At 43.2% G+C, this 13,847-nt stretch overlaps 1 protein-coding gene across 1 annotated transcript in view; it reads right to left on the bottom strand.

Moving 5' to 3' along the window:
- LOC309562560 (ephrin type-B receptor 5-like) overlaps positions 1–13,847 on the bottom strand; it is a 128,052-nt gene that overhangs the window by 9,649 nt on the left and 104,556 nt on the right. Inside the window, exons 11-13 of the mRNA XM_082266809.1 lie at positions 1,754–2,001; positions 1,071–1,247; positions 605–754 (exon numbers count right to left, since the gene is read on the bottom strand). Of these exons, the coding sequence (XP_082122935.1) occupies positions 605–754; positions 1,071–1,247; positions 1,754–2,001 (575 nt within the window). The remainder of the gene's footprint in view (positions 1–604; positions 755–1,070; positions 1,248–1,753; positions 2,002–13,847) is intronic.

The raw sequence follows: 13,847 nt of genomic DNA, 5'->3' as shown, positions 1-13,847 counted from the left end.
CAAATTTAACGAGCATTCTTTCCATTGGCCCCCAATTGAAGCATCATTCTTCCCACTGACCACCAATACAAGCATCAATTCCTCTACTGATTTTCAATATAAGGAGCATTATTCCTACTGAACACCAGTGCAAGGGGCATTTTTCCCACTGACCACCAAAAATAAGGGGTATTCTTCCCACTGACCACACTGTAACCAGGCACATCTCCATCTGATCACCGAGGTAAGTGAAGACAACCTCCCACTGATTGTCAACATAAGGGTTTTTTTTTTTTTCACCGAACACAAATAGACTGATCACATCTGCCAATGACCAGAAATGGAGGGCCCTTCTGCACTGCACTGACCACCAATGCATGAATCACATTGAAATAATAGGAGTTGTAGATATACTTTTCACCAGTTTCTCTGAAGCAGAGAAAAATATGGAAATTGTTCCTTTGGGGATAAAAAGGTTATGAAAGACTGACATCGAGGATCTGTCCTGTGTATACAACTCCCACTGCAAACAGTAATTTACTGGTATATAATTGTTCCACTAATGTAAGTGGCATTGAGGTGGGTAGTGTAACAGAAACTTCTTAACCAATCAGTGCTCAGTCACCTCCTGGTTGCTCATGTCCCAGTATGGCCTTTCTCCATAGGATGCCACTTCCCACATGATGATCCCATAGCTCCATACATCACTAGAGCTCGAGAATTTCCTTTGCTGATGAGCTTCAGGTGCCATCCAACGTAATGACTGTCTGCCAACCTGAAACAAAGTAGCAGATGACTTCCATTACGAGACCGACAACAAAACCTGTAATCATTCTTCTAAGAAATGGTTAGATTTGATATGACAAAACAATATGAACACAAAGGAAATGGGATGAAACTCTCCTATGGAGACACACCAATAGATGATTAGTTGATCGGGGATGGTTTAGAACCTCTTTCAGGTTTATAATAATGTCTGTGCACCCACTTGGTAGATTTCCCTTTTCTTCTTGTGGTCACAAAAAGGGAAGGAAAATCCCACCAGTGAGGACATAGACATCCATGAAAACCTGAAAAAGTAAGTAGCTTACCAGATCTCCGGGCCCACGTAAGCCAGACACTTTACACACCAGCTGGCCGTTCACCAAAATGCTGCGAGCAGCCAGATTCCTGTGAACGTAACTTCTCTCTGAAAGGTAACGCATGCCAGACGCCACTCCACGCAGCATGGAGACCATCTGTAGAGCCGACAGACCACCCTCACATTGCTGGGAGAGAAGAGAGGATGGATGTCACATAAAACTTACTATCATGTTCCAAATATCTATCTATCTATCTATCTATCTATCTATCTATCTATCTATCTATCTATCTATCTATCTATCTATCTATCTATCTATCTATCTATCTATCTATCTATCTATCTATCTATCTATCTATCTATCTATCTATCGCTTATAGGGCTAGTATGGTCTATTTAATGTTCTCTTGGGTTGGAGAAACTAGTGTTAGGCATTTGGTCACATGATGTTTCCTGATTAGGATGATCAGCCATCTTATATCACATCTTCTCTTTCAGAAGAATACATGTGATCAGATGTATGGACCTTTGGTCACCCAACCAGCCACTACGGTGCCCCAAAGCAGATGTTTCTCCAACCATCTTAGGGTGTCTACTACCCTGTATGTGTTTATAGGGCAGGGTGGGTAGGTGAGTGAAGGTCATATCTTAAAAGGTCTCCCATGCAGTAGAAATCTCCTCCTGAACACTTACTCGAAGATATGCATCCAGTGCCCCATTCTCCATGTACTCTGTAAGGATCATTATGGGGCGACTGCGGGTCACAGCCCCTTCAAGGCGCACAACATTGGGGTGGTCAAACTGTCCCATGATGCTTGCTTCACTGAGAAACTCCCCGCGTTCCTTGTCTCCACTCCCCGAGCGCAGTGTGCGTATACACACGGCTATCTCTCGTTTTCCGGGTAGACAAAGGCGGCCACGGCACACATCACCGTACTCTCCTGGAGAAAGAAGTAAAAAATAAGAGAAGACCCGATCTGGAAGAATGGTCAAACATTCCCATAGACACACTCCTAAACCTTGTGGACAGCCTTCCCAGAAGCGATGCCGTACCCAAACGAAATTTACGTCCTTTTTTCCCCACAAACAGAGCTTTCTTTTGGTGGTATTTGATCACCTGTGCGATTTTTACTATTTGCGCTATAAACAAAAAAAGAGCGTAAATTTTGAAAAAATAACAATATTTTTCACATTTTTTTATATGAAATTACCCCCAAAAAAATGTAAAAATCTAATTTTTTTTACATTTTTGGCCAATTTGTTTTCTGCTACATATGTTTGGTAAAAAAAAATCACAATAAGCGTATTTTGATTGGTTTGCGCAAAAGTTATTGCGTTTACTAACTAAGGAAAAGATTTCTTTAATTTTTGGTGGGTTTTTTTTAACGAGTAATGGTGGCGATCTGCGATTTTTTTTGCGGGACTGCGACATTGCGCTGGACAGATCTGACCCTTGACTGACATTTTTGACACTTTTGGGGGTACCAATGACATTACTACAGTAATCAGTGCTATAAATATGCACTGTTACTGTAAAAATGACACTGGCAGGGAAGGGGTTAATTTTATTGGAGAGGGAAGGGTTAATGTATGCCTGACGCTTACTGACGTGTGTGGGGGGAGGTGACTGAGTGACACAGGGACAGATCGCATGTTCAGCTATGCTGAACCCTGCAATCTGTCACTGTTTGTCACTTAGGAGATCCGCCCGCTTTGTTTACACAAGCGGGTGGATCTCCAGACTCGATTCCCCGACGATCGGGGAAGAGCGGCGGCGATCGCCGCCGCTCCTCCCCTGGCCCGACTCCCACTGTGACTGAATACAGCGGGAGCGAGCCTCCAGCGGCTCGCGAGCTCCGCCCACAAGGGGAGGAGTCCAGTGACGTAGGTCTACGTCGCTGGACAGGAACGAGCCACTGTGCCGCAGTAGAGGCACAGTGAGCGGAGCTAAAGTGGTTAAAGTTCATGTGCGTGTAGAGGCAGGTGTCCCAATACTTTTGACAATATAGTGTGTATATTTATATATATATATATATATATATAAACATTAAAATAAAATATTTTTTTTTTTTTTTTTGACCCCAAACCCCTCCTCTGCACTTAAAAGCATTCAAAACGCCAAGTTTGGCTGTTTTGAATGCTGTCATTTTTTTGAATTTGGCGCCGAGTACCCGGAAGTGATGTCATGACATCACGTCCGGGTTTTTACATGGATACCCGATCAGAGCCAGAAGCGGCTTTGATCGGGTCTTCTCTTCGGCGGCGGTGAAGGTAGGATGCCCGGGTGGGATGGGAGACCCTGGCGAGCCCCGGAAGGAGGCGGGAGGGGGGGAACGTCCCCTCCCGCACCTTGTAATTACAGCCAAAGCAGCTTTTCAGCTGCATCGGTTGTCACAAGACAGCCGACCATCGGCTGTGGACACCGGTAATGGGGTGATGCCTTTAGCTGCAGGCATCACTCCGGTACAAGCACTTTCCCGAAATATCGGCAATATCAGTAACCTCAGGGGCCGATTCCGATATATCGGGAAAAGTGCATATCGGCCCCAGATTTATTGGCTTTGGTCAGGTCGATCCCTGATATATATATCTATCTATATATAAATATATATATATATATATATATATATATATATATATATATATATATATATATATATATATATTGAAGGGTTAAAGTTTTAAATCTGTGAATGAAGGATCAGCAGATTGAAAGGTCCTCCCCCTCCATTCATAGATCCTGTTTCATTCATAGAAGCTGTAGGCCTGGCTTCTATGAATAGAGGAGCTGGGTGGAAAGGCCGGTAAAGTCAGGCACCCCTTGATGAGTATCAATGCTAGCTCCCTTAGTTCTATTACCCCTGCTGCACCAGGGATTCCAGCAGCGAGGAGAGTGGGTTGGGGAGGATTTTCTGCTAAACAAGGATACAACAGCACAAAGAACATAATCCTGTAAAAACAATTAATGGCTCTTATCCTTTTTTTCTTTAATGATATATAGACTTTACCCAGGGGTGTATATAAAATAAATCACAGTGCTATTTGTCCTGTGAAACTGTATGTACAATCCATTCTGTGAAAAAAAGGGCAATATCAAATGATATTTGGCTATTTATTTATTTTTTTCATACTTGGCTATTTTTATTCCAGGTCAAATGTTATTTATATATGCAGAATATAGAGCAGCAGGAAAATACCACATTATGGCCACTAGATGAAGCTGCTGATCAGTCTAATAACACCAGCTTTTGCCCTTATTCACCCAGAATGAATTGTACATGCAGTTTCACATTTTTACAAATACAATCTTAAAGTGGTTCTTCAGCCTTAAAATAAATACAAAAATGAATAAATGTCAGCAGCTACAAATACTGTAGTTGCTGACTTTTAATAAAATGACACTTACCTGTCCAGGGATCCAGTGCCACGCTCACTCGAACCGCTTCTTCGTCGATCTTCAGGTCCCGTCACCAGCATCTTTACTGTGGGCAGCCAGCTGTGATTCCTTGTGGCTTTACAGCCAGCTGCCCATTCCGTATGCACGAGGCACTCTGCACTTTCTGAATTGTCCCGCAGCCTTCTGGGGCATGTGACGTGTCAAAAACAGGTACCTGCTCTCCGCCCTGTTTTGGAATTTCCTGGTAGAGGGCTGCCCTGACTTTGGACTTGATAAAACACAGTGGACCAACACCAGCAGATGACATGGCTCCCCAAATCATCACTGACTGTGGAAACTTCACACTGGACCTCATGCAACTTGGATTCTGTGCTCTCCACTCTTCCTCCAGACTCTGGGACCTTGAATTCCAAATGAAATTCACAAGTTTCCACATTTAGTGATGATTTGGGGAGCCATGTCATCTGCTGGTGTTGGTCCACTGGGTTTTATCAAGTCCAAAGTCAGTGCAGCCCCCTACCAGGAAATTCTAGAGCACTGAATGCTTCCCTCTGCTGACCAGCTTTAGGGAGATGCTAATTTTTTTTTCCAGCAGGACTTGGCACCGCCCACACTGCCAAAAGTACCAATATCTGGTCACATGATCATGGTATCACTGTGCTTGATTGGCCAGAAAACTCGCCTGACCTAAACACCATAGAGCAGATGTGTCAAACACAAGGCCCGTGGGCCGAATCCGGCCTTTTAGACCATTTCATGTGGCCCTCACACTTTTCCTAGAGCTCCAGCCCACCTTTGGGCCTCCTCCAGTCCCTGCATTTTCTGCTTCCCAGCTCAGACCCCACCTTCTTCCCAGGAGCAACACAAGGTAAGGGGTGCACTTTGATGTAAGGGAAGGTAGGGCGGGACCCTTGACATCTGATGTAAGGGGGATGGGATACTCTGGATATCTAGTATTACAGATACAACCGACCCTTTAAGGGTAATTATAATGCTGATGCGGCCCTCAATGAAGTTGAGCTTGACACCCATGCCATAGAGAATCTGTGGGGTATTGTTAAGAAGAAGATGAGAGACACCAGACCCAACATTGCAGACGAGCTGAAGGCCGCTATCAAAGCAACCTGGGCTTCCATAATACCTCAGCAGTACCACAGGCTGATCGCCTCCATGCCATGCCACATTGATGCAAAAGGAGCCCCAAGCAAGTATAGAGTGCATGCTATACTGTACATGGACATACTTTTCAGTAGGCCAACATTTATGTATAAAAAGTCCTTTTTTTTTTTTGGTCTTATGTAATTTTCTAATTTTCTGAGATACTGAATTTTGGGATGTCACTAGCTGTAAGCCATATTCATCAAACTTAAAAGAAAGAAATGCTTGGAATATATCACTCTGTGTGATGCATCTATATAAAATATTATGAGTTTCACTTTTTGAATTGAATTACTGAAATAAATAAACTTTTTGATGATATTCTAATTTTATGAGATGCACCTGTATAATAAACTGTATGCAATCATAAGTAACATATTAAATATTGAAAAAAAAGATTCACTATGTCATTTTCTATAAGATTTTTTTCAGGGGAAGGAAGGGTTATTGCATATTATCTGGGTATTTAATGCCTCTGTTCAGGAATAAAACATTTGTGTTTCCTCTTTGCGAGTTAGTCCAATGAAACAGAAAACTCATCGTGTATTTCTCATAAAATGCCTTCAGGTCCTCGGAAATATTCATCTAATCGTATCTTCATCTCATTACAAGGAAGATGTCAGGACAAATTTTTAACACGTTTTAACATAACAGGAAATTATTTCCACATGACAGGCCGTCTTCTCTGCCGAGGATGAACTTTAAAAGGAACGAGATTAATTCTAATTACCGAGCGGGGGGATTTTTATAAACGGAGATGAGTGAAGAGAAGAAAATCTGCCAATTCTTCTTTTATAGAAAATTTTTAATTCACTGAAAAAGGTGTAAAGAGATTATTATTTATTTATTTTTATCTCTGGAGGTTCAGAAAGTTTAAGGCTCCATTCACACCTGAGCGTGTTTTTTGGGCTTTTTAGAGGCGTTTATTTAGGTTTTTTTCCAGGCGTTTTTTCTGGCTTTTTTTCAGGAGTTTTTGCAGGTGTTTGGAGGCAGGCATTGACATCTAACAAAAACTCTTGTAATCAGCAAAAAAGAAGCTCATGTACTTTTTTGAGCTTCAGGCGTTTTTCTTCAGGAGATAAAACGCTCATATGTGAACAGGGGCCATTGAAATGATGGGATTTTGCTTGTTGGGCATTTTGAGACTTCGGATATGAGCATTTTACAAGCTGAAATACGCTCAGGTGTGAACAGGGCCTTAGGCTCCATTCACACCTGAGCGTATAGTTTTCAGGCGGTTTTTTTTGGGCTTTTTTCAGGTGTTTTTTGCAGGTGTTTGGAGGCAGGCATCGACATCTAACAAAAACGCTGGTAATCTGCCAAAAAAGAAGCTTATGTACTTTTTGAGCTTCAGGCATTTTGCTTCATGAGACAAAACGCTCAGATGTGAACAGGGGTCATTGAAATGAATGGGATTTTGCTTGTTGGGCGTTTTGAGACTTTAGAGATGAGCATTTTATGAGCTGAAAAATGCTCAGGTGTGAACAGGGCCTAACAACCCAGAAATATAGGATTGGGAAAATGCATAGTTCAGCACAGATTAGCCAATTCTACATCCTTGTTCAGGGGAATCTGGAATTTTCCAAAAAGTTGAGATTCACCAGATCAGTAAATTACAATTCTATCATTACATTACTACGACATTCAGGTTCCAATTGGTAAAGTTTACCTTTAGCAAAAAGCAGTTTTTTTTTTGTATTAGATAAAGTGGCAAGATTCACCCTTTCTAATTGTCTTGGTGGCCAAGTTGACTTTGCTTCTCTTCAGAGATATTTCCTTTCACTTCCTGTTGTATCATTCGGACAAGAAGTGATGGGAAATCTCCCCTATACGAGGGACAGAAAAAAAAAACTATAATTGTTTTAAAACCATCGTAAACCTAATTTTTATTTTTTAAATTAACAAACATATCATACTTGCCTGCTTAGTTTAATGGTTTTGCACAGAGTAGTCCCGATCCTCCTCTTTTCAGATCTGCCCAAAACTCCAAGTCACCAAAATCTCCAACCACGTCACTTCCGGTGATTCTCCAGCAGTAATAATTGGGCATTTATACGAGTTGGTGTTTTCATAGAACACTGGCAGCATATACACTATGGTACACAGGTCGCTGCCTTGGAGGCGGCCATGTTGTTGGTTATTAGTGGGCGGACTAACAATCTCCACTCATTAAATTGTGTACCGTAGTGTATATGCTGCCGGTGCTGTGAAAACACCAACTCATCGAAATCTCCAATTATTGCTGATCAAGAGTCACTGGAAGTGATGTGGGTGGAGATTTTGGTGAGCTGAATTTCTCTTACGTCCTCCGACAGTCGCCGCCCACTCATACAGTCTTCACCAATGGGTATTGACTTCCTCTCCACAGGAGTAGCCAGCTGAAGACTGTATGAGTGGGCGGCGACTGTCGGAGGACTCGGAGAAAGGAATTTTACGGTAAGATTTTACAAAAATTCTGTTTTTTCAGCAGAACCCTGGCACTCCATTGCGGCGGACAGATCGGACCCCTGACTGACATTTTTGACATTTTTGGGGGGACCAGTGACATTACTACAGTAATCAGTGCTAAAAATATGCACTGTTACTGTAATAATGACACTGGCAGGGAAGTTGTTAACACAGTGGGCGATCAAGGGGTTAAATGTAAGCCTAGGGGCGTGTTTCTAACTGTATTGGGGATGGGCTTGTGAAATGACCATAGAGATCTGCGTTCCTATGTAGGAGGTCACAAGCACTCTGTGATCATTTCAGAGAGAAGAACGGTCAGCTGTGTTTACAACAGCTGACCGTCCTTCTCTCTCAGTGGGGAACGATCGCGACTGGCAGGCGGCAATAGGAGCCGCCGGCCTCGTGCATCAGAGTCCCCGCTGCCGAGTGAGGGTGGGAGCGCGCCGCCGGCGCCACGCGTTCGCCCCCCTAGCTGCAGGCGCTTGACCGAGGTAGAGCTACGTCTGTCCATGCAGAAGGGGCTACCTGCTGCATTATAACTGCGGTGGGCGGTCCGGAAGAAGTTAATGTAAAAAAAAAAAAAACGAGGGTTTAGTAACACTTTAAGTCATGGTTGGGAAGTGAAATAAAACAAACAAGATTTAGGCCAAAGTTCACCTTTTTTCTCCACTGGGCAAAAGGTACATTTATACCTACATTTCATGAAATAGTGTTTAGTGAGTTCAGAAATGTGTGGGAAGAATGGCCATAGAGCAGCCAGCATTATCCTGATCCGTTGGGGGTGTCCATCCTCCCAGTCGGAGCATCTCTTCATCTCCCTCCACGACTGACTGGCAGTGGAGGAGAGGGTGAGAGGTAGGTAGGTGTTGTGAAATGCTCTATTGATGCTCATGGTGCCCTGTACAGGCAGGTTGTCTGGGGCCCCATGATTTAACCACTTGCCGACCAGGCTTTTTTTGGCACTTTTTGTTTGCAAGCTTAAATCGGTATTTCCCTATAACCCCCCAAACATTATACATGTTTTTTTTAGTAGAGACTCTAGGGAATAAAATGGCGATCGTTGCAATTTTTTATGTCACACAGTATTTGTGCAGCGGTTTTGCAAACGCAATTCTTTGGGGGAAAAAATACACTTTAATGAATTTAAAAACAAAACAGATTCACCCCAATTTGTTTGTATAATGGGAAAGATGATGTTACGTAGCGTAAATATATACTCAACATGTCCCAGAAGCTGTTTAGCAGGGAATGTCGCGCCTGCCCTTGAACTGACGAGCGGCGGTGCCGGTGCAGGCGCATTGACTCCTGGGTGCGATGACGCTCATCTCCCAGGAGTCAACGCAAGCAGGAAGTGACGGCGCGGGCCACAGCCGCAGAGGGAGGAAGAGGAAGTAAGGTGAGTATATTTTTTTTAAAAACAAGGTAGGTGAATAAAAAAAAAAAAATATTTAATTATCCAATTCTTTTTCAGGTAATTTAGAGCAAGCGGAAGGGGAAAGTGTATTTTTAGGGTGGAACTCCGCTTTAAGCTTAGGATCTACCAGAACACCCAGATCCTTCTCCGCTATAGATTCCCCCAGTTCTAATCTACCTAGTATGTATGCTGCATGCATATTCTTAGTCCCCAAGTGCATAACTTACATCTATAAGGAGACTTTGGTAGGGGTGCCTGTCAGGTAGGCTGTATGGGGCCCCGTTATTTCTAATGGTGCCTCAGTAACACATTAGATATGTTCATGATAGCCTTGACTCCCAGAAAGTGCACTGAATAGCATCCAGCATCATTTACCCCGGACAACAACCGATGCTGGACCTAAGAGCGGTATGTCCACAAGAGACAGCGCCTCAAAGAAGGCGAGTATAGCTGTGTTTTATTCTTACTAGTGCTGAGCTTTAACCCTTCTGAAGGCTATCGTATATTAAAGAAAACTTTTTGCTTGAGATACACTAAAGCAGGGGTGTCAAACTTTATTTAATTGTGGGCTGCATCAGCATTATAAAAAACCAAAAATAATTCTGCGCTGGGGGAAGATTTTAACACATACCTGTAAAAGCAGCCTACACCCAGGTCTGTGATATCAAATTTGTGCATAAATAAATCAAATAGTGTGGCGCTAAATTAATACAACATCACAGAAAATATACCCTACTTAATGTGCATAAAACTCTAATAGAAATTAACCACTTCCATACCGGGCCATTTCTGGCACTCCGCTCCTACAAAACTATTTATTTATTTATTTTTTGCTAGAAAATTATTCGGAACCCCCAAACAGTATATATATATATATATATATATATATATATATATATATTTTTTTTTTTTTTTTTAGCAGAGACTCTAGGGAATAAAATGGCGGTTATTGCAACTTTTAATGTCATACAGTATTTGGGCAGAACATTTTCAAACACGTTTTCTTTGGGGGGGGGGGGAAACTGTTTTATGAATAAAATAAAAAGTCGCTAAAGTTAGCCTAATTTTTTTGTATATTGTGAAAGATAATGTTAGGCCGAGTAAATAGATACCCAACATGTCATGCTTTAAAATTGTGCACACTCGTGGAATGATGTCAAACATCGGTACTTAAAAATCTCTATAGGCAACACTTTAACATTTTTTACAGGTTACCAGTTTAGAGTTACAGAGGAGATCTTGGGCTAGAATTGTTGCTCTCGCTCTATGTTCCCAGCGATACCTCACATGTATGGATTCATACCGTTTACATATGTGGCCGTGACGTACGCATGTGTTCGATTCTGTGTGCGAGCAGGCGGGGACAGGGGCACTTTAATTTTTTTTTTATGTTTATTCTTTTTTTATTTTTACACTTTTTTCCCTTTCATTTTTTTTATTTTTTATAAATTTTATTCCTATTACAAGGAATGTAAACATCCCTTGTAATAGGAAAAGTGCATGACAGGTCCACTTTATGGAGAGATCTGGGGTCAAGACCTCAGATCTCTCCTACAGGCTGGAAAGCCAAAAATAAAACGCATCATCACGTTGCACCTAGGCCTCCAAGAGTCATAGAGACTTCCGGGGACAATCTGGTCCTCGGCAGTCTCTATGGTGTACTTCTGTAGGCGGCCGATTCCTAGAAGCACCGCTATGCTTGTTTTTATGGTGAAGGGAATCGCCGGCTAAAAAAACATGATATCTGAATGATGCCTGCAGCTGCACCCATCAATCAGATATCCCCACTTAAGGCCCTGGACGTCATATAACATCCAGCGGTGAGGAAGTGGTTAATGATAAAAATCTCAATTCATAAAGTGCAGAAATGTGAAATAAATGCAAATTTACATTTCATAAAAATATACCAACATAATAAATTAGTGAGTTGAAAAATCAATATTAAAATCCTATAATCAAATATTAAGTCCCAATTCATGAATTTAAAAAATCTCAATAAGGTGTATAGTCCCATACCCCAGTGCAAGTGTATGAGCATTATGGTTACCCTCAAAGTGCTGGTTGTATCTGTAAGACTTTATAAATGTATCTACTCTTTATTATATTTATTATTCGTTTGTTGTGGCTGGCGTGTTTGGAGATTGATATAGCGCCTGGAGGTGCATCCTTTGCTTTCACGGATATTGGGGATCTGTTTCTCCCCCCGATATCTGAGATTTGACGGTTAATGTAAGGTGAAGGAGAGGGAAAGAGAAGGAAAGGGGAAAAAAAGAAGATTTTGGATATTGTATGTCTGGAGATCCATTTTGTGGGTTCTCTACACTGCTTTGGACTGCCTAGGGTAATGTATGGGATTAACCAGTGGTGGGATTCAGCCGGTTCGCACCGGTTCTATGGAATCGGTTGCTAACTTTCTGCAAGTTCGCAGAACCGGCTGTTCCCTCTAAGCTGGCGGCCGGGGAGCAGCAGAGCAGTGCGCCCCGAGGCCGAGCCCGCCCATTCTGTGACAATAGCGAATGAAAATTTGCTATTGTCACAAGGATCCTCCTCCTGGCCAATCAGGGAGCGGGTCCTCCCGGTTCCTGATTGGCCGAAAGGCAAACGCCGTGCCATTGGCCGAGGAAGCGGGAGGACTGAGGAGACGCGGGGAGCCGGGACTGAAGAGAAGCTGCCGTGATGACCGTCCGTGAGGTAAGTAAACAGGTCTCGCAAGGGGAACGCTGGCACTCTGCAATGATTCCGGGCAATGCTGTGGGCACTCTGCAATGATTCCGGGCAATGCTGTGGGCACTCTGCAATGATTCCGGGCAATGCTGTGGGCATTCTGCAACGATTGGGGACAATGCTGTGGGCACTCTGCAATGATTGGGGGCAATGCTGTGGGCACTTTGCAATGATTGGGGACAATGCTGGGGCACTCTGCAATGATTGGGGGCAATGCTGTGGCACTCTGCAATGATTGGGGGCAATGCTGTGGCACTCTGCAATGATTGGGGGGCATGCTGGTCTCTCGACATTGAAAGGGGGGCACGCTGGTCACTGTGCATTGAAAGGGGGGGCACGCAGCGCTGGTCACTGTGCATTGAAAGTGGGGCATGCTGGTCTCTCTGCATTGAAAGGGGGGCACGCTGGAAACTGTGCATTGAAAGGGGGCACGCTGGTCATTCTGCATTAAAAGGGGGCACACTGGTCACTGTGCATTGAAAGGGGGCACGCTGGTCACTTTGCATTGAAAGGGGGCACGCTGGTCATTCTGCTGGGAAAGTCGGAACTGGTTACTAAAATTTTTGAATCCCACCACTGGGATTAACCCCTTGGTCATTTATTCCTGAGGGATGGTGGTTATTCACTGACCCATCTTTATTTGGTTTTAAAATATTTCACAGATTAGATGCTTTATTTGTGTCTCGGCTAGGTTTATACTCTGTTGAAGCAGACTTTGGATCGTATTTTTTATTCTTTTTGATCGTATTTACCATCAAACACATGGATCCCGAAGAAGCCTTACAATTGGGCGAAACGCGTTGTACCAGATCCTTTTGCACGTGTATTTGTACTTGCGGATCCCGTTAACTCAGGTTGAGGATATATGTTTGTAGCAATGTTACTGCTATTTAAATGACTTTTAACAATTGACGTATTAATAAATTGATTACGTTTTTATTTATTTGTGGATTATTGTAGCATTAGAAAGTATCATATAACTTGTTGGGCACTTAAAAATCCCCTCATTTTCCCGTCATCTCCTCCAATTGGAGGAAAGGTGGGTAACCTATTTCATAACTCTACTCTTTATTATATTAACCACTTAGGGACCGCCTGCGGTGCGGTACATCTACTGCGAGTGCCTCAGCTAGGCTGAGTTAACTTACACGTACTTGATCTGGCTCTTCTGGGAAAAAGGCACGTGCGCGCCAGAGGCATAACTAGAACCTTCATGGCCCAGTGCAAGAAACCATGAAGGGCCCCCCTGACCCCTAGCCAGGGGCCCTTCCCTTCAAGCCTGGGGCTCTTCCCACTGATCCTGGGGCCCTTAACTCTTGTTGCGGGGCCCTTTCACAAGTTCTGCAGTGGGCCCCCTTCCTGCCATCTTGGGGCCTCCCCACGGTGGTAGAATGCCAGGGCCGGGTCGCAAGTGTGACCTTTATGATCCTGGAAGTTCACCCACTGGTGTCAGTAGTTTTATTTTTTGGTATTTTAATTGTATTATTTTTTATCATTTTATTTTATTTTTTTACAATGTCACTGACTATGACTCTGTCCATTCAGAAAAGGAAGGAGCTGGTAAATTACATATTTACCGACCCCTTCCTGGTTCTCTATTGTGACACATCCCCTGCAGCAGCTGGCAGGAGAGGGGAGGGAGCACA

Source organism: Pelophylax lessonae (genome assembly GCF_965119305.1).
Source record: "Pelophylax lessonae genome assembly, chromosome: 9".
Taxonomy (NCBI): Eukaryota; Metazoa; Chordata; class Amphibia; order Anura; family Ranidae; genus Pelophylax; species Pelophylax lessonae.
The sequence above is the reverse complement of the archived record's forward strand: the minus strand, read 5'-3'. Positions and strand labels throughout refer to the sequence as shown.